Source organism: Sparus aurata, chromosome 10 (genome assembly GCF_900880675.1).
Source record: "Sparus aurata chromosome 10, fSpaAur1.1, whole genome shotgun sequence".
Classification (NCBI taxonomy): Eukaryota; Metazoa; Chordata; class Actinopteri; order Spariformes; family Sparidae; genus Sparus; species Sparus aurata.
The window spans coordinates 1,727,461-1,748,252 of NC_044196.1; the positions used below are offsets into that span (position 1 = coordinate 1,727,461).

General features: G+C 50.2%; 1 protein-coding gene across 2 annotated transcripts in view; it reads right to left on the reverse strand.

Moving 5' to 3' along the window:
* Positions 1-812: 812 nt before the first annotated feature.
* kif1ca (kinesin family member 1C, a) overlaps positions 813-20,792 on the reverse strand; it is a 28,178-nt gene continuing 8,198 nt past the window's right edge. For both annotated transcript variants that reach the window (XM_030431136.1, XM_030431137.1), the window contains 27 exons: positions 14,648-14,775; positions 14,003-14,079; positions 13,816-13,894; positions 13,519-13,619; positions 12,688-12,753; positions 12,428-12,606; positions 12,238-12,349; positions 12,064-12,141; positions 11,919-11,984; positions 11,761-11,839; positions 11,606-11,684; positions 11,367-11,515; positions 10,718-10,837; positions 10,468-10,586; positions 10,248-10,327; positions 10,064-10,139; positions 9,871-9,950; positions 9,690-9,784; positions 8,168-8,251; positions 7,692-7,872; positions 7,402-7,474; positions 7,191-7,289; positions 5,973-6,134; positions 5,595-5,897; positions 5,353-5,442; positions 5,051-5,273; positions 813-4,831 (listed from right to left, as the gene is read on the reverse strand). In XM_030431136.1, coding sequence (XP_030286996.1) covers positions 4,011-4,831; positions 5,051-5,273; positions 5,353-5,442; positions 5,595-5,897; positions 5,973-6,134; positions 7,191-7,289; positions 7,402-7,474; positions 7,692-7,872; positions 8,168-8,251; positions 9,690-9,784; positions 9,871-9,950; positions 10,064-10,139; positions 10,248-10,327; positions 10,468-10,586; positions 10,718-10,837; positions 11,367-11,515; positions 11,606-11,684; positions 11,761-11,839; positions 11,919-11,984; positions 12,064-12,141; positions 12,238-12,349; positions 12,428-12,606; positions 12,688-12,753; positions 13,519-13,619; positions 13,816-13,894; positions 14,003-14,079; positions 14,648-14,775 — 3,799 coding nt within the window. In that variant the 3' untranslated portion in view covers positions 813-4,010. The remainder of the gene's footprint in view (positions 4,832-5,050; positions 5,274-5,352; positions 5,443-5,594; positions 5,898-5,972; positions 6,135-7,190; positions 7,290-7,401; positions 7,475-7,691; positions 7,873-8,167; positions 8,252-9,689; positions 9,785-9,870; positions 9,951-10,063; positions 10,140-10,247; positions 10,328-10,467; positions 10,587-10,717; positions 10,838-11,366; positions 11,516-11,605; positions 11,685-11,760; positions 11,840-11,918; positions 11,985-12,063; positions 12,142-12,237; positions 12,350-12,427; positions 12,607-12,687; positions 12,754-13,518; positions 13,620-13,815; positions 13,895-14,002; positions 14,080-14,647; positions 14,776-20,792) is intronic.

Sequence of the window (20,792 nt, forward strand, 5' to 3'; positions counted from 1 at the left end):
GCGCTGAACTGTCCAAGGTGCTGAACCCGGAGCTGCGCATGCGCTCTGTCTCCCGTGTACAGTAGTGTCAAGTTTTGTGCTATTAACAGAGTAAACAGAGAAAAACACGTCTCTCGTCTCTTTGCAGCAAATAGCAGCAAAACAATAAGCTTCTTCAAACAGCCGACATGAACTGGATCTCTCTGTTCTGTCCCTCTGTTTCCACTTTGGGTCTGAACGGTGACATTTAACAGAACAGAGGTCCAGTTGTGGAGCAGCGGTCTCTACTGTAAATCCACTCATATATGATTCGTACCACAGGCTAATTTACAGCAGCCCGGCACACTTTATTATAACCTACATCTCATATCAGCTTTAAAGATAACCAGGCTCACCCATTAGCTACGTTCTCCCTGCATTTGTTTACATTGAGTCCATTTATATTAGCAGAATTAGCTGTTAGCAGCTCCTGTTAGCAGTTAGCAGTGTTCTCACTGGGTCACTGAGATACTGAAGTTAAATTATGAAGTTTCTTAATGGAGTTCTGCATGAGAGTCTGTCTTCTCCTCTGATTGTTTTAATGGTGTTGGTTCTGATGATGGTTCTGTGTTACTAAACAAACGGTTCTGTTCATCACAGTGCTGACGGAGCGCTCTGAGCCTCGTCGCTGCCCTCGTGTGGCTGACGGAGGAGAAACTCTCACTTTAATGTGTGCAGGTGAACAGCCGACAGTGTGTGTGTGTGTGTGTGTGTGTGTGTGTGTGTGTGTGTGTGTGTTTTGTCCCTCTGAGCCACCGTAGCTCAGCTCTCTACACAGTGAAGCAGGAGGCGAGTTCAGTTTTCAGTCTCGTCGACACTTTATTGCCATCGTGTTGTCTGCAGGTAGAGCCTGAGATTGGTTCCTGATACAACGAAAACAACAACAGACAGGAAGGAAACAAAACGTCTGAGGGGCTCTGAGCCAATAGGAGGAGGGCTAGACCATGATGTCATCATGTGTCCCAGAGTCCTGAAGCCACATCGTGCTGTGATGTCACAGAGTCTGAGGTCGTGATTGGAGCAGGGCTGTAGGGAATGGGCGGGGCCAGTCAGCGAGGGTTCTAGAATGTTCCGGAATTCTGTGTAGAGTTGCCTCGGCAACGGCCCCCTCCCCACAGGCCCCTCCTCCTCCTCCTCAGGCCCCTCCCCCTCCTCAAACCTCCAACACAACAAACTAAACAGACGATTAGAAGAAACAATAAAATCAGCTTTAACAAAAACACACCAAAGATTACGATTCTAATTAACCTGCACACACACATCCAACACACACACACACATCCAACACACACACACACATCCACATTCAGCACACACACACACGCACACACACACACACACACGCACACACTCAGACGGTTGCATGAGGGTGAAGCTCCCTGTAGCAGCATCCAACAGAACCCAACATTAAAGACACTTAATCGTAATTATATTAATAACAGCGATGATGACGTGATGACATCACAAAGCAAAGGTCGAACATGTAGGCGGGGTTAAAATATTCAGGACACGAAGCAAATGAATACACGAAGAAGAGAAAAGAGCCAATCAGAAGCCTCTGCTGGACATAAAAAATGTTTGTTTTTAAAAACAGAAAAAAAGAACAAAACATAAAAAGGAAACATTGTTTCCCATCAGCCCCGGCGGTGGCAGCAGGTTATCCAGATTGTCCTGTGATTGGTCGGTTCCAGAGCCAGCAGAGCAAAACAAGGCAGAAACAAATCCTGCTGATGTCATGCTTCTCTGGCCAATCACAATCAATTCCTTTTGTTTTTGTCATCATCGTCACGGCGACTCCCTGCCGCTGTGCGGTCGAAGGAGCGCTCCCATTGGTTGGTTCTGACCTGAAAAGGTCTCAAGTCACGGAGCACAAAGACGCTCCACTCGTCATCTCCCACAATGCCTTGCTCTGAGTGGGCGGGGTTTGGCAGGGCGGCTAACTCGCAGCTCCTCCCGACAGTAAACATGTCATCATTCAGGGCAGGTTAGACACCGACGCTGCGTTCAGGTCTGACATGGGAAGTGGGAAATTTGTGGCTCTGTGGTTCTTATTATAACTTCCTACATTTCAGAGGGGCAGTGAACGCATCAGTGACAGAAACATCTCACGATGCTGCGTTCAAGATCTGCTCTGACTTTCAACTCATCAGATAATCAATGAAAGTCTGTGATGGAGCAGAAACAGTCGCAGCTTCTCTGGACACAGAGCGACTCATCGATGGCGGTCGTTAGCTGCTTTACGTGTTTCATTGATTTATAGAGTCCTTTATTTATTCATGTCTTTATTTCTTCTACTTCTGGCAGATTCAGTCAACAAGAGAAAAAACATTTCTCACATCAAGTTTAATGACGACACGTTTCATTGTGTTTATCAGTAAAGTGACATTAAATGCAACATCAGGCAGGAAAAAGCCACAATTTCCAACTTCCGGACGTCTCCTGAAGGCAGCGGTTCATCCTTCATCCCTTCTTTCTGCAACTGATGTCGACACAATAACAACAATAATATCTCAGTATAGGTTCAAATCCCACAGAACATGTCGTAGTGTTTCAAAGCTTATCGTGTCTCAGATTTCTTTTAGTGTCTCACTCTTCCTTCTTCTCTCGTCCCTTCAGTCTAAAACTACATTTCCCAGAGTTCCTTGCTCACACGGCCCTACATACATCATAATCCATCGGTTCTCCCACATCTCGTCCCATGTCAGTTAAATAAGTCCTACATCTCCCATGAGGCTTCACTTTCTACATTTCCCACGATTGGCGGAGACGTTGAAGTCGAGCACGTTTCAAAATGTCGCAGCCTGTTTTTAAAATAGATTCATCTTCATAAAACACAACACAAGTCAGGATACACTTCAAATATACACACAACGCTTTAAAAAGATCCGTCCTCGCCTCCTCGCCTCCTCCGACACAATGATCGTCCGTCCCTCCGTCTGTACAGCAGTGTGTCTGTCAGCTCTCTTTGGTTTGTAGCACTCGGCGACGCAGCATTCAAGTGGCGTGGGAGAAACGGAAACTACGAGCTTCAGCCCGGCTCTCAGCTGGCTGACAGCAACATCACAGGATCCATTTTAAAGAGAAACGCGGCGCTGAATCCACCTGTTAGTGTCAAACGTTTGTTAGTTTTAGCTGCTCCGATGTGAGAACTTGTGTTTATGACCACAGCGGCCGAGAGCTGCGTGATGTAATCGGCTGCCATTACAGAGTTTGTCCAGCAGAGAGCGCCGACACTGTGAAACCTGCCGCTCAGTCTGTACTTATGTTTCTGCTGCTGGTGATCGACGGGATGTTGAACACGTCGGAGCTGCTGCTGAAGTCGAACAACCTGAGACTCCCACACAACCTGAATGCTGCCCTGTATAGGCTAGGCTAGGCTAGGCTAGGCTAACACTTTCAACTGTGCAAATCTTGGGCTTTTGTAGCACTTCACCACATACGATGATTCAGTTCATTAGCGTGAAAAGCCACTCAGGCTAACTTACTAGCCCAAGCTAACACACACCTCTCAGGCTGAACCAGGCTAGTTAGCCTCCTGGGCTAACAGCTGCTAACAGTTAAAGTCCATGTAAGTTTAAAACGCCCACGAACAACCCGACGTACTTCATCTTTAAGTAAAAAACAGCTTCGACAGGAGACTTGTGCTAACAGTAACTAGCCGCGGGAGCTAACAGCTCAGCTTTAAGGCACCTCGTTATAAACGACTGATCAACACCAGAATATCAGCATTCAAGGAAATCAATAAATCTAAATCACAACGTGATACACTTCCTGTTTGACGGACTGCAAAAATTACAAAACAAAAGAATCCACTTCCTAAAACAGTGTCGCCATGGAAACAGCTAACCCATGCTAATGTAGAGGCTAGGAGCAAGCTACACACACGCTGACACACACACACGCACACACACACACACACACAGCCCATTCTGTACAGCATCAGGACCGCCCGGTGTCCTGCAGCCAATCAGAGGCCTCCCTGGGGTCAGAGGTCAGATGGGGGTCTCCTTGTTGTTTTTGAGGTCCGGTGCGCTGAACTGCCGTCTCATCCTGGGCGGGGTGGTGAAGCCCCACCCCATCGGTGGCGGCGGTGGACCCGGCCCCAGCAGCATGTCAGGAGGGGGCGGGACCCCGGAGCGCGGCAGGCTGTGGTAGTTGGGGTGAGGGCCTGGCTGGAATGGTGCATTGTGGGGATTGTAGTAGGGGTGGTGGTGGTACTGATGGTGCTGGTGTGGATTATAATGGAAGCCTCCGTCTCTGTCCCTCCCTCCTCCTCCTCCTCTCCCCCCGCCTCTCTCCCCTCCCGGCACAGGCGACACCCCCCGCCTCTGTCTCGGTCGCCCCTGGTGACCGCCGCCGCCGCCGCCTCCGCCGCCATGATGCTGGTTGTTATCATAGTTACTGTTGCCATGGCTGGAGCTGTCCAGAGAGTTGCGACGGTAGCGGTGCTGGTTGTTTTGGAAGAAGTTTCCCTGGTTACGCTGTTGCCAGGCGCGATGAGGGCTGGGCGTGCGCATGCGAGGGGGCGGGGCCTGGAAGGGGAGGGGCAGGAGGGCAGGAGTCTGACCCTGAGGAGGAAGAGGAGGAGGAGGTGAGGGAGAACCTTTACCCTCCATCACTCCTCCCTCCTCCTTGTACTCCCCCCCATCTCCTCCCTCCCCCAGACCCAGAGCCTCGAGGGCGGCGCTGGCTGGTCCCCATGACAACCGGTGGGCGGGATTACTCTTGAAGGGGAACTTGAGCTTGCACTCCTGCGGCGGGATGAAGCGGCCGGTCCCGGGGAGGTGGACAGGGACGACGGGGGAGTTCTGACCTGCAGGAGGGAGAGACACGCATGACATCACTTCCTGTTTCAACCAACCACATCAACCATTCTAACACCGACCCTGGTTCTGGTTCTGTTAGCTAATATTAGCACGCTATCACACTAAACTACAGCACTATAACATCAAACTTCTAGTTAGCATTTGTTAGCATGTTAGCACTAAAACAACAGAACTGTGAGTCCGGTTCTCTGTGGTGTGACACTGACCCTGGTTCTGGTTCTGGTTCTGTCCTCGTAGTTTCTTGGTGATGTTCTGCTGCTGCAGGTTCAGGATTCGCTGCTGTTCCTGCTTCAGCCAGCGGAGGCGTCCCCTCCTGAACGCCGGGTCCTCGTCCATCAGTCTCTTCACCCTGACCTCCGGTTGGCGGGTGCCCTCCCCGCCCCCCTCTCTCTGCGGCGACTCTTCGTCTTCGCCGTCCTCGCCGTCGTCCTGGAAACAAGCAGAGATCAGACAGGACTCAGAGCGGCGTCCCTCAGGGTGCTGCAGACAGGACGGGGTGAGGACGTACCTGCACAGGTATGATGCTCTCCATCTTGATCATTCTGTCCCTCAGAGCTTTGATCTCCTCGTCCTTCATGTTGTTCTGCAGCTTCACTTCCTGGAACACATTTTACCAACCAGCTCGTTACGTTGATCACGTTCATGTTCGTCATGTGACTGTTAGCATGCTAACACGCTAACCTACAGCACCATGGTGACCTTTAGCATTAGCATGTTAGCATTACAGCCCTCTGAAGCTCGTGAACTCACCTCCAGAATATCAGTCAGTTTGTCGATGTGGGCCTTCAGATCGTACACGTTTTTCTTCTGTCCTCCCTCCCCCGTCTCTCCTCCTCCTCCTCCTCCTCCTCCTCCTCCTCCACCTCCCTCCTCAGCGGGGGGGCTCCTCTCCTCTCCGATGCCCACGGTGTCGCAGACGTCCTGGGCCACGGCCCTCCAGCTGTCCTTCTCGCTGGAGTCCTTCTTGGCGTACATGCGGCAGAGTTCCTTCATCTTGACGATGGACAGCGCTTCGATCTCCTGACGGGAGTGACGGAAGTCTCCCAGAGCCACCTGAGGGGGAGGAGCCAGTCACAACACAGGTACAGCCAGGTGTGTGTGTGTGTGTGTGTGTGCGCGCGCTCTGACCTCGTAGCAGATCTCTTTGACCGCCTGCATGCGGAGGTCCTCCATGGTGACCCTCTTGGGGTCCTTGCTGATCCGCCTCCTCTGAGGGATCTGATAGACTCTGAGAGGCTCCCTCCTCTTCCCACTGCTGGGCAGACCACAGCGCTTCACTATGGACTGTACCTGGAGACACACAGGTGAGAGGGACACACAGGTGAGAGGGACACACAGGTGAGACACACAGACACACAGGTGAGAGGGACAGACAGGTGAGACACACAGACAGACAGGTGAGAGACAGACAGGTGAGAGGGGCAGACAGGTGAGACACACAGACAGACAGGTGAGACACACAGACAGACAGGTGAGAGAGGTGAGAGGGGCAGACAGGTGAGACACACAGACAGACAGGTGAGACACACAGACAGACAGGTGAGACACACACACAGGTGAGACACACACACAGGTGAGACACACAGACAGACAGGTGAGAGAGGTGAGAGGGGCAGACAGGTGAGACACACAGACAGACAGGTGAGAGAGGTGAGAGGGGCAGACAGGTGAGACACACAGACAGACAGGTGAGACACACAGACAGACAGGTGAGACACACACACAGGTGAGACACACACACAGGTGAGACACACAGACAGACAGGTGAGAGGGGCAGACAGGTGAGACACACAGAGAGACAGGTGAGACACACAGACAGACAGGTGAGAGACAGACACACAGACAGACAGGTGAGACACACAGACAGACAGGTGAGACCAACACAGACAGACAGGTGAGAGGGACACACAGGTGAGACACACAGACAGACAGGTGAGACACACAGACAGACAGGTGAGACACACAGACAGACAGGTGAGAGACAGACACACAGACAGACAGGTGAGACACACAGACAGACAGGTGAGAGACAGACACACAGACAGACAGGTGAGACCAACACAGACAGACAGGTGAGAGGGACACACACGTGAGACACACAGACAGACAGGTGAGAGACACACAGACAGACAGGTGAGACACACAGACAGACAGGTGAGACACACAGACAGACAGGTGAGAGACAGACACACAGACAGACAGGTGAGACACACAGACAGACAGGTGAGACACACAGACAGACAGGTGAGACACACAGACAGACAGTTGAGAGACAGACACACAGACAGGTGAGAGACACACAGACAGACAGGTGAGACACACAGACAGGTGTGACAGGTGTTTTACCTTGTTAGCAGGTAGTTTCTCTCTCAGGGAGGAGATCAGCCTCCAGCTCTCCTCACAGGAGCGTTTGTCAGAGTCGTCTCCACTGTCACTGTCTGCATACTGCACACACACACACACACACACACACACACACAGACATATTGATTACTGATTATTGATCATGGATCAGCTGTGTGATGAGCTGCTGTGGATCAAACGATCAGAGACGTACCAGTCTGTGCTGCTCCAGCAGCAGATCTGCCTCCTCCTTCTCTTTCCGGTACTGAATCTCCATGTCCTGCAGTCTGAGACACACACCAACCAATCAATCAATCAACCAATCAATCAACCAATCAATCAACCAATCAGCCTGTACGTCTATCAATCGATCAGCCCAACGTGTCTGTGTCTTGTATCATGAAGCAGCAAAGATTTATCTACGGTTCTCTTTGCAGCTGTAGATAAGAACAACATCTGTGATCAGCAGCGATCAATAACTGTGATCAATAACTGAGTCTCTACCTCTTCTCCATCTCCAGTTTGATGTCGATGCCTTGCTTCTCCAGCAGCTCCTTCTGGGCGTAGTTCCAGTCCTCGGGCTCGCCCTGCTGGTCGGCCGGGAGGCTGCGCTCCCTCTCCAGCCTCGCCTGCTCCGGGTGGTTGAAGCGGAACACGTGGTTCTTCCCCATCACGATGCGGTTACCTAGCAACCACCAGAGTTACAGCAGGAAGTAAGGATCGACCAATCAGAGAAGAGCTCCACCCGCTGACTGAGCTCAGTGCTGAGGTCAGTCAGGAGCCACAACAAGACACATTTAAATGTCATTATTAGGAAAAGAGTCATCTTCAATCGCCTTCAAAATAAAACTGCTTCACAATAAAAGCATGTAGTTCATCATAAGAGTGAGTGCTGCTGAATCAAATCTGCACCACATCTGCACCACATCTGCACCACATCTGCACCACATCTGTATTGTCTCTCAGCTTCAGTCCGTCACCTTGTTTGAGGACGACGGCCTCGCTGATCTGCTTCCCGTTGACGTACGTCTCGGCTCCGATCAGCGGCTCCAGAGTGACGACCACTGCAGACACAACACAGCTGTTACACATCTGCACGCCACCAGGACGCCACACAGGAGGGATGATCCACACACACACACACACACACACACACACACACACACAGTGAGGGTGGGGGGGGGGGGGGGGGGGCACAGGAAACACGGGTGTGATAAGATGGAGGTGACGTCACCACGGTAACACTGACTGTTAGAACGATACCTGACAGATTTCCTGGCAGCTTTTAGCAGAGAGAAGAAGAAGAGAGAGGGTCACTCACTGAACACACACACACACACACACACACACACACAGACAGACAGAGACACACACACACACACACACACACACACACACACACAGACAGACAGAGACACACACACACACATGTTAAAGGCTTCAGTTAAAGTTGCAGCCTGAGGACTTAAACTGAAAGTTAACTACGACTCCCAAGATGCATTTCAGCGAGAAACATCCAATCAGAGTTCATGATTCTGTCAGAAAACTGATTTTACTTTTAGTGTTTTTGGGTTGAACTCAACATCAACAACTTCCATCATGGCTCCTTCTCCATGGCAACAGCAGCCGAGGATCATGGGTACTGTAGTTTTCAGGAGATTGTTTAGAGAAATACTTTCTTGTAAACTATGTTGTTTTTGTTTTCTGGTGAACGTGCTGAGACGGATCCATGAAAATAATGTGAAACATCCGAGCAGCTTCAGTGTGACATCATCATGTGTTTAATGATGTGACCTGATTGTTTTATGATGAAGACATTAATATAACAGTTAATCTAACTTTATCTGTGAAGGTTGTTTCTGAGCTGCAGCTGCTGCGGTCCGACCAGCAGAGGGCGCTCTGAGCTCACTGACCTCAGATCAGACTGATCAGCTGTCTGTCGATCACACTGACCAGCAGAGGGCGCTCTGAGCTCACTGACCTGAGATCAGACTGATCAGCTGTCTGTCGATCAGGCTGATCTGAGCTCACTGACCTGAGATCAGTCTGATCAGCTGCCTGTCGATCAGGCTGATCTGAGCTCACTGACCTGAGATCAGACTGATCAGCTGCCTGTCGATCAGACTGCTCTGAGCTCACTGACCTCAGATCAGTCTGATCAGCTGCCTGTCATCAGTCCGACCAGCAGAGGGCGCTCTGAGCTCACTGACCTCAGATCAGACTGATCAGCTGCCTGTCATCAGTCCGACCAGCAGAGGGCGCTCTGAGCTCACTGACCTGAGATCAGACTGATCAGCTGCCTGTCGATCAGACTGCTCTGGGCTCACTGACCTCAGATCAGTCTGATCAGCTGCCTGTCATCAGTCCGACCAGCAGAGGGCGCTCTGAGCTCACTGACCTCAGATCAGACTGATCAGCTGCCTGTCGATCAGTCTGATCTGAGCTCACTGACCTCAGATCAGTCTGGTCAGCCTCTGAGTGGAACAGGAAGTGTGTCCTCACCTTCTCCCTGCTCGTTGGTCTCACTGACGAACACACAGTGGATCTCTTTGATGAAGTGACCGGACAGTTTGATGTCCACGTCCTGCTGTCCCACCCTGAAACACACACACACACACACAGGTGAGCGTGGAACCAGCAGCTCTGGACAGCAGTCAGGTGATTGATCAGTGACAGGTGAGACCTGGTGAAGCCCTCCTTGATGTAGTACAGCAGACACTCGGACATCAGAGGGTCCTCGTTCAGGTTGACCAGGTGAGGCGTCTGCAACACACACACAGGAAGTCAGACAGACACACACACACACACACGTCTGTCTGCTGCTGCAGGACGACAGGTACTCACATATATAATAATATAATAATATATAAACTCACTCCTTTAGGAGAGAAGACGCCCAACGTCCCTCCATCTTCTTTAATGGACACGCCCATCTCTGCCAGCAGGGACTCTCTGGGCGAGACACACACACACACAGATGTTAGATGTCTTGCTGAAATGCATCCTGGGAGTTGTAGTCCTCTCCTTCAGTTTCTATCATATGGAGCTCGTCTTCCTCACCTCTCCAGACGGATGGACTCCGTCTTCCTCAGCTTCTCCTCCCACGTCTCGTTGAGCTCGGCGATGATCTTCTCTGTCTCCTGAAAACACCAACACACACACACACACACACACACACACACACACACACACACACACACAGACATCAGAGTCTCGTCCAATCAGAGGAGACCAGCCTCAGCGTCACACACATCAGAGTCTCGTCCAATCAGAGTCCTACCAGCAGTCTCTCTGCCGCCTCCTCTTTACTGATTGGCTCCGCCTCCTCTCCATCCTCGCCGTCCTCCATCAGGTGGTCGGGGTCGGCGGGGGCGTCACCTTCAGACGGCGGCTCGGCACCTGCGGAGGAACAGAAGAGGATCATGGGAAAGCAGGATGAGTTCAAAAAGTTTGTTTTGACTCAACAACTCTTAAAATCACCACATTTCTTAATGGAGTCTGGTGCTGGTGTGTTACTGTGTTACACTCACCTGAACAGTCACCTGGAGGGGCGGAGCCATTCTTTGATGCGATCCCATTGGCTGTGAGCGCCAGCTGCAGCGGGGAGGGGGACGCACCTGCGAGGCCGGCGAGGACGTTGTTGTTGTTGACTGTAAGAGAGAGTCGGGTTCCATTTTTTAACCAGCTGGCATCTGAGACATGTGTGTTATGTAAAGAACAGCATGTAAGTATCTGCACACACACACACACACACACACACACACACACACACACACACACACACACACACACACAGTTGCTGTTGTCTGTAAATACCCTCCTCTGAACATAGCGCACATACACATGCCTCACATACCACGTTTAAATAACCGCACACACCCAAAGAGACGCGGCTGCAGCTCCCTGCCGATGCTAACAGGAGCTAACGGGCTAATCATGGCGGCCACTGTTGGGCTTTGTTCGCTGGAGAGAGGGCGGAGACTGCTGATGACATCACTGTGATGTCACAGTACACCAGAACTGATGATAAACACTGACACTGACTTGTTTGAGAGGAGGGTTCAAACCAACGTGACGTCAGGACTAAACTGAACTCTGGGAGTCGTGACCCTGATGTTCTGATGAAGAACGCGTCACGGCGAGATAACGAGCAGCAACACTTCCTGTATAAATGAGTACCGGTGTTGTCCAGCAGCTCCTGCAGGCCCTGAGAGAACAGCAGGTTCCTCAGCCGCTCCACCTCGGCCTTCAGCTCCCGGATCAGTTTGGCGTTTGGATCCTCGTTGATCACGGCGTTACAGCGGATCTGTTTGGCGCGGTCAGCGTACCTGCAGCCACATCACAACACCTTGTTAAGGCTCGCTGCTCTGCACATGATGCAGGCACACAGCTGAACTGATCACAGGTCAGCGTCTCACCTCAGAGTGCTCAGTGTTTCTTCATAGTTGATGTCAGCAGGACTTAGAGCAGCGATCATGGCCGTCCGGGAGTTTCCTCCTGAAAGTGAAAGCTTCACGTTATCACCAAGTCTGTTCTACCAGGAGACACACTGTCAGTGTCCTAACGTACTGACCCAGGTTCTCCTTCAGCAGCCAGGTGAGGACAGAGTCTCTGTAGGGGATGAAGTCGCTCTTCCTCTTCTTGTTGCTCTGCTGCAGAGGACAGAACAGCAGTTAGCATCACAGTCACACACGCTGATGTTTCCTGATCACTCCCTGGTTAGTGACGTACCATTTCAGCCAGAGCGGAGATCACCTTCCCCAGCGTGGTGAGAGATTTATTGATGTTGGCTCCTTCCTGCGTGTAAAGAACAAACACAGTCAGTATGAAGGTGAATGTGGCGGCAGGTGAAGGAAACAGCAGCGCGACCTCTGACCTTCAGGCGGGTTCCTTTGGCCCCGGAGGAGTCGGCTCGCTCGCTTCCTGCCAGGTCCACCAGGCTGATCTTACTGACCTGCAGTCAGAGTTTCATCTGTAAGTCTAAAACCAAACACCTGATAACAGACCACACCTGTAACTACCACACACACACACACACACACACACACACCTTCTCCGTGTCCAGGCTGGTCATCTGGTCTCGTCTCTTCTGCGTGAAGACGATGGTGAAGACGGCGTGTGACCGCGACGACGTCTCGTTCATGTTTGTGGCTGCGACCGTCCTGTGATCAATAACCGGTCAGCTGTTAATAATCAATAACAGAACAAAGATCATATTGATAAAGAGCATCAGGACCGACCGAGCCTTGTTGCCGGCGTCCATCAGGTCCTGGATGTCGTTGAATCCGGTCACAGCCAGTTTGGACAGATCCTCCACGTAGGGCCCGAGGATGGGGTGCTCCCGGACCCGCAGGGTCCCCTGGGACTTTGGGTTCAACAGGTCCCGGACCCGCTCGCAGTAGATCTCCATGTAGGAGACCTGGAGGTGGAGGAGACAACGATCAATGAACCGACGGTCGCTGAATGACTCTGAGATGTGATGAAGGATCAGAGAGCTTACCTCCACAGAGTAGGTCAGGTCCGGATCTGTGTTCTCTCCTGTTCTCTGGAACAAGTCCTCACACAGCTGAACACACACACACACACACACACACACATTAATCAGTAATCAATCATTCAGTTTATACAGCGACAAACACACTGATCCTGTATCAACGTTTCTACTCAAAGACAGAAAGAAGTTCATGTAGAACATTTGCTGAATGAACAAGAAGGTCCAAATAATGCAGAATGAGTCAGAGACAGAGTTTCACAGAGTTTATAAAGTGTCTCCAACTCAACAACTCACTAAACTGACACATTTGTTAAGGGAGTCTGGGGACTTTCTCCACGGGGACAAAGAAGGAGCCTATATTGTTCCTGTTTAGTGTCTTTGTAACATGTGACATGTTTAGATCAATAACATGTTTCTTCTTTCATAAATGGAGTGTAAATGGTGACATCAGTGTAAACAGTGTGTTCAAACAGCTGATCAATGTTGGCAGGTAAGACTTTAGCACTTTAGACACAGAAGCAGACAGGCTGGTACAGACATGCTGCCACAAACTGACACTTTTTACAAGGAGACAAACAACTTCAGCTGAAAGATTTAATGCTGAATTTACAACAAAGACACAATGAGTTACAGTCTGTCACACACACAGTTTCACTACGTTAGAACGTTTGTTTTAACTCAACAACTCTTAAAACCACCACGTTTGTTAATGGAGTCTGGTGATGTTGTGTTACTGGTTCAGTGGCTGTTTCTTCTGTGTTTGATGGTCCTATAATATCAGGACCAGGTGATTCATGCACTCTGCTGTCAGGTGGGAGGTGTGAGCAGACGGTGTACCTGAGGGATGATTCCTTCCTGTCCAGGCTCCTGTTTGCCCATCATGGTGTAGCTCTTCCCTCCACCCGTCTGTCCGTACGCAAAGATACACACATTGTATCCTGAAAAACAACAACAACAACAACAACGTTAACTATTGTTATTATTTACACCTTCATCCTCCTCGCACTGATGTCACAATGTCCAATGAAAAACAAACAGGAAGTAAACCTCATAAACATGTTGTTGTCATAGAGACGACACACGCACAAACACCTGAGACTGTGAAGGTGATACAAACACAGGTGAGCGTTTTACCTTCGAAGGCGTGCAGCAGCATCTCCTCTCCAATGTCCTTATACACCTGCTTCTGACAGGCGAAGCTGGGGTCATCCGCCTGCACACACACACACACACACACACACACACACCTGTTATCACTGCCTGTTGTTACCTGGTGAACGTCTGTGTGTGTGTGTGTGTGTGTGTGTGTGTGTGTGCTCACCGTTGTGTGTGACCAGTAGGAGTAGTCGAAGGTGAAGTTCTTGGCTCCATCTTTGGGCTGTTTGGGGTTTGAGATACCTGGAAACAGAGAGGACTCATCAGACAGGTGGAGGAGGAGGTGGAGGAGGTGAAGCCTGCTCCTCCTCCTCCTGACGCTCCTCCACCTCCTCCAGAGAGTCCCGTCATTAACAAGCTGACAGTATAAATATCTGCGTGGACGTGACGGTCAGACGGACACACGGCGGCTAAAAACAGCCGCGCTGCTCCAACGTCTATAAATAACCGCTGAGAGGTTCAGAGGTCACGTGACCAGCTGAGGCATTCTGGGAGTGCTGAGGGCCTGTTTTAACACATGCAAACCTCCGACACAGCGAGGCTGTCGGCCCGGCCCGGGTCATCAATCTGGACCGGACCAAGAACTCAAGATGGAGACATGTAAGAATACTCTGATTACTGCAGCTCACACACAGACTCAACATTTAACTTTCTAATTTATGTTTAAAAGCGTCAAATGAGACATTAGGTGTGTTTGTGTTCTTGTTTATCTACATCGTGGGGTCCCATGGCGGCCGCCTGCTGTGTGGGGACCGTCAGCTTTAAGGGGACCGACAGGTGGAGGTGACTGAACAGGAAGGTGTAGACTCACAGGTGGTGTTTCCCTGCATCTGGATCACACACTTGGCGTTGCGTCCCGTCTCTCTGGAGTTGAACGGGCGGACTCGCACCGCCACCTTCACCGACGCACCCGCCATCGCTCGGCTCCGCCCACCCCACCTGAGGGAGGCCAATCAGAGAGCAGAGTCAGACACAGACAGAAGAACAGCAGCATTAAATTAAAGGGGCAGTGACACTGATGTTGGAGCTGGGAGGCTCGACTGAAGGAGGTGCATTATGGGAGATGTAGTTTTTATGCTACAGGTGAAAAACTGTCACTACTCCGACTTATTATCAGTTTATTTTATGGAAAATTAGTTGACGATTACACAATTAAGTTTGAGGACATTTTTTTGTAAATTCCCTTCTTCTTTGTTTCAAACCTTTTATTTCTAAAGTTTATAAACAATATTCATCTAATTCTGCATTTAGTCTAAAAGACTGTTTTTAATGTTTCACACTGAGTTTGTTTCTTAGTTTGTATTTTATTTTGTAGTTTCAGACTCGATACAGTTTTTATTACAATGTTCTTGTTTTCTGTTAAACTGGTTTGTTCAGATTGTTCAGACCTCCCTCTTAAATTAAAATTAAATCACTCCCTCGTTTTATGCTCAAACCACTTTCCACCCTTCTCTTTCCTCCCCCTCCTTCTTTCCTCCTCCTCCTCCTCTTTATTTCCATCCTCCTCTTTCCGTCCTCCTCCTTGTCATTTTACGAGCTCAGTTTCTCTCGTTCCCGCTCATTTTCATTCCTCGCCTCCTCTTTTTTCCACCACTAGATTTTCCTCTTCTTCTCTCTTTCCTCTGGTTTATCTTCATACAGTTTCCTCTCTCTTCTTCTTCTTCTTCTTCTTCTGGACTTTGTAACCTTCTTTCTTCTTCCTTTTCTTTACTCTTATTCTTTTTTCATCTTCTGTGGTTTTAGTGTTCATCTCATTTTCCTTTTATCTTTAATCTGTTTGCTTCTCCTCCTTTCTTTCCTTTCTCATCCCTCTTTTCTTCTTCTTCTTCACTGTTGCTATTTTTCCAGCTCCTCCTTCTCATTTTTTCCCTCCTCCCTTCATTCTTTCCTCTCTCTCTTCCTCTCTTTCTTTCATGTTTCCACTTATTTCCTCTCTCCCTCCCCCCTCTCTCTCTCTTTACATTCCTGTCCTCTGTTTTGTGTTTCCCCGTCGTCATGGTAACCTCCGTTGTCTCATTTTCACCTTTGTCATCCTGAAGTCTTTGTCTCTCTCTCTATGTGTCTTTGTCAGTGTCAGTGTGTGTCGAACGCCCCGAGCCTCAGGGCCTAACACACACACACACACACACACACAAAGGTGTGTGTGTGTGTGTGTGAGGTCACTGATCTCACCGTCTCTGTCCAATCACAGCGGACTGATAAAAGTCTGACTCAGAGACGGAGGGCTTTGATTGAGTTATTGATCAGCTCAGTGATACGTTATCAGCCTGTGTGTGTGTGTGTGTGTGTCTGTGTGTGTCTGTGTGTGTTTGTGTGTGCAGACAGACGTCTGATCTGACGTCTCCACGCTGATTAGATGTGTGTGACACTGATCTGTCAAATTAAATGTGTTAAACTGTTCTCTGATCAGCTGACAGCTTCATTAAAGATGTTTCGCTTCAACAACGACAGAAAAACATCATCCTGCTGCCAGAAACACTCACAGCACCACGTTAGTGTTTCTCACACTTTAATGTGATTTAGTAGAAATGTAAGAGTCCCAACTGAACTCAGGTCAGAACTGAGACATGAAGCACATGTCAGTAACAACTGCCAGTGATGTCTGTACGTCCATGAGTACGCAGCTAACAGGAGCAGCTAACAAGAGCAGCTAACAGGAGCTGCTAACAGGAGCTGCTAACAGGAGCAGCTAACAGGAGCAGCTAACAGGAGCGGCTAACAGGAGCTGCTAACAGGAGCAGCTAACAGGAGCAGCTAACAGGAGCAGCTAACAGGAGCAGCTAACAGGAGCAGCTAACAGGCACTGCTAACAGGAGCGGCTAACAGGAGCTGCTAACAGGAGCAGCTAACAGGAGCTGCTAACAGGAGCAGCTAACAGGAGCAGCTAACAGGAGCTGCTAACAGGAGCTGCTAACAGGAGCTGCTAACAGGAGCAGCTAACAGGAGCTGCTAACAGGAGCAGCTAACAGGAGCTGCTAACAGGAGCGGCTAACAGGAGCTGCTAACTGCTACAATTTGTTCAAATTGTAGAATGATGTACAACGGCTCATTTTAGTCCTCTTAGAATACTCTTCCTAGCTAAATAAATTCACAGGTATTCAAGGCCTGTGTCTATAGGAGTTTGATACATTACCATACATCATTTTCTTGCTAGCTGCTAAGCGATCTTTCTCTGTTAGCTAACATAAGCTTGTGTTTCACTGAGGTTAACAATGTTGATGTGCAGTTGGAGGTGCACTTTTCTTGACACACAAGTACTAACCATAGCCAATGCCCACACCTCCACACCTATGTATGTAAGCAATTTTCATAAAATAACATAGGTAAAAATAAAAATCAATCATGTATGTTGTCCTTCCTTAGGTACATCGTGGCATAGGTCGTGGCCATGCTGCGGTCGCCCCCCCTCGTGGCCCAATTGTTGAAAAACGCGTGCTAAAGTGCCCTCTTGCTTGGCAAAACACACTAAACTGCCCCCTTGGCTGGTTAAAACATGATAAAGTGCCCTATTCAGTGGCGAGAACGCATCCCTGCCCTTCATAAAGTCTGTGCACGCCACTGCTGAGATGTATAACTGATACAAAGGTTATTTATGAATAAAGAAACCAGTTCAAATTGTTTGTTGTTTTGAATGTTATACAGGGGGAACCAAGGTTTGAACAATGATCATTAGCTACCTTCCTGGGATGATAATATCCATTGGTATCCATGTAGAGTTTAACATTTTCTTTTTGTTTTACACCCCCAACCCCCCTCCACCTTTTTGTTATTATTTATTATGACTATATTATCATTTTGTTATTACTATATTATTATTATTATTTCTATATTATTATTAGGTGACATTTGACTTAGTGACAAACTATGTGCCCACTAAAAATGCTATTTTCTTCAAAACAAAGTACAAAATGGAAAAAATAAATACATAACATGATTCAGAGGGACTCAATTGATAAAATGATATGCCTTACAACTCTGAAAACAATCTGGGCACAAACGGGTTAATTTATTGGTTAAACACAAATCAATTAATTGTTGCAGCTCTAAATGAATCAGTGCAGTGAGGTTAGAGCCTGCAGGAGACTGCTGAACCTTGATGGAGATGAAGGGCGTGCAGTGAGTCTGATAACCAGCGACACACCCAGGATGTTTGTGCAGAAGTAAACAAATGAACGGGCGACCACAGTGATGTCATCGAGCAGCTCAGGTAGCCGACAGGTGTTCAGTCACGTGACGTCTGAGAGAGACCGACTTTAGAAACTGCTCTTAGAGACGATGCTGGATTCAACGTGAAACAGAAGCTGATCAGGTCTGTTACATCACTGATGGACAGTCACTGAACACTTCAAAAGTCACACACAGACTCTGGATCAGCTGCATCCAGAGCACGATCAGGCAACACAAGAGTCCAATCAGCAGATTCTGAACCACAAACACTCGAGGTGTGTGTGAGTGTGTGTGTGTGTGTGTGTGTGTGTGTGTGCGTGTATTCAAAGAGCAGCATTGTTTCCAGACATCAGAATCAGCTGCTGCAGGTATGTCAGGTATGTGCCGGAGCTGCAGACACTGTCATTAAAACACAGACTGATGAGAAGCACAGCGTCTGTCTGTGTGTGTGTCTGTGTGTGTGTGTGTCTGTCTGTGTGTGTGTGTGCGTGTGATACAAACACCTGGATATCATATAAAAACAGGTTGAGCCTCCATCATGAGTCTCAGCACTGAGCCGAGTCCTCCAGCAGCTCCTGGTGCAGCCACTGGAACTAAGTGTGTTAAAGTACAACCAGGTAACAACACATTACAGTAGCACACACACACACACACACACACACAGCTCACATTGAACAGTGTGTGTTTGCTCTGTCAACACAGCTTAAAGTCACATCACTGCACCAAGAACACACTCACACACACACAGACAAGATGGTGGACACAGATACTGGATTGTGCTCTAATCTTATTGTGTGTGTGTGTGTGTGTGTGTGTGTGGAGGTGAACTAGCAGCCTGCATACCACAGACCACGGGCAGAAACGCTGACATCACAGCCCAGGCATCCCAACACACACACACACACACACACACACACACACACACACACACACACACAACCCTGACTAACTCTGTGTGTGTGTGTGTATGTGTGTGTGTGCTAACAGCCTGTTTAAACAGCTGGTTAGTTTGACTAACAGCAGCTTCACGACCAGCCGGGCCGGTCCAACCACACACACAGACACACACAGACACACACACACACACACACACACACACACAGACTCCAGCAGACACCATCGTCGTGGTTCAGGACTCAGATCTCAGACCAGCTGCAGCGTCTGCAGCCAGATATTACACAACAGTCAGAGAGGTGGAAACTCCGCAGACTGCTGACGTGACTCCTGCAGAGCCGATCAATCACCTCCACGGCTCAGGAGGTCTGCGACCTGGTGGGAGCTGATCTCCTGCAGCCGGGCGGTTCAGGTCCATACGGGTCAACAGGTCCACACGTCTGCTGCTGATGAAGAACTGCAGCTTCATCATGAGTTCAGACACCAACAACCATCAGCTCATCAATAACTACATCAAGAACTACATCAATAACTACATCAAGAACTACATCAATAACTATATCAAGAACTATTTCAGTAACTCCATGAACCCTGTCAGGCGCTTTGAGGGTCTTGAAAGTGCCATACAAATCCAATACATTACAGTGTTTCCCCTTCCATTGTACCAAAATAAAAATCAATATGCCAAAAATACGCCACCTATCAATTCATTCATAAATCAATAATCATTTACATTAGGAGCGCCTCTGTGCAGCACAACGCGAGTCAACCTGCTTCGTTGCCTAGTAACGATGCAAGTAGCGCTGCTGAGAGCGTGGGCATATATTCTGGGATGTTTAAGGTTTGTTAGCTAACCAACTATGGCGCCGCCGAAGAAAAGAGAAAATATGGCAGCTGACAGACAACTTAATATAAAGAAATTCTTCTGCCAGACTCCGGAGCCAAGGAAAATAGATGAAGGGAGAGTAACAGAGGCAACTCCAGAAAAAATGACAGGTGCAGGTGAGACGGAAGAAAGGGGGGCAGATTGCAGTGGATAGGGGGGCTGCTCGAGGACCGTTACTGCCCCTGACACCGGTCCGACTGCCGACCTCTGTCCGACGGGTGACCGCGGGCCCGGACCGACCGCCGACCCCTGTCCGATGGGTGACGCCGGTCCGACTGCCGACCCCTGTCCGACGGGTGACCGCGGGCCCGGACCGACTGCCGACCCCTGTCCGACGGGTGACCGCGGGCCCGGACCGACTGCCGACCCCTGTCCGATGGGTGACGCCGGTCCGACTGCCGACCCCTGTCCGACGGGTGACCGCGGGCCCGGACCGACTGCCGACCCCTGTCCGACGGGTGACGCCGGTCCGACTGCCGACCCCTGTCCGACGGGTGACCGCGGGCCCGGACCGACTGCCGACCCCTGTCCGATGGGTGACGCCGGTCCGACTGCCGACCCCTGTCCGACGGGTGATCACGGGCCCGGACCGACTGCCGACCCCTGTCCGACGGGTGACGCCGGTCCGACTGCCGACCTCTGTCCGACGGGTGACTGCGGGCCCGGTCCAACTGCCGACCCCTGTCCGACGGGTGACGCAGGTCCGACTGCCGACCCCTGTCCGACTGCCGACCCCTGTCCGACGGGTGACGCAGGTCCGACTGCCGACCCCTGTCCGACGGGTGACCGCGGGCCCGGACCGACTGCCGACCTCTGTCCGACGGGTGATCACGGGCCCGGACCGACTGCCGACCCCTGTCCGATGGGTGACGCCGGTCCGACTGCCGACCTCTGTCCGACGGGTGACTGCGGGCCCGGTCCAACTGCCGACCCCTGTCCGACGGGTGACGCAGGTCCGACTGCCGACCCCTGTCCGACGGGGTCCGACTGGCCGACCCCTGTCCGACCA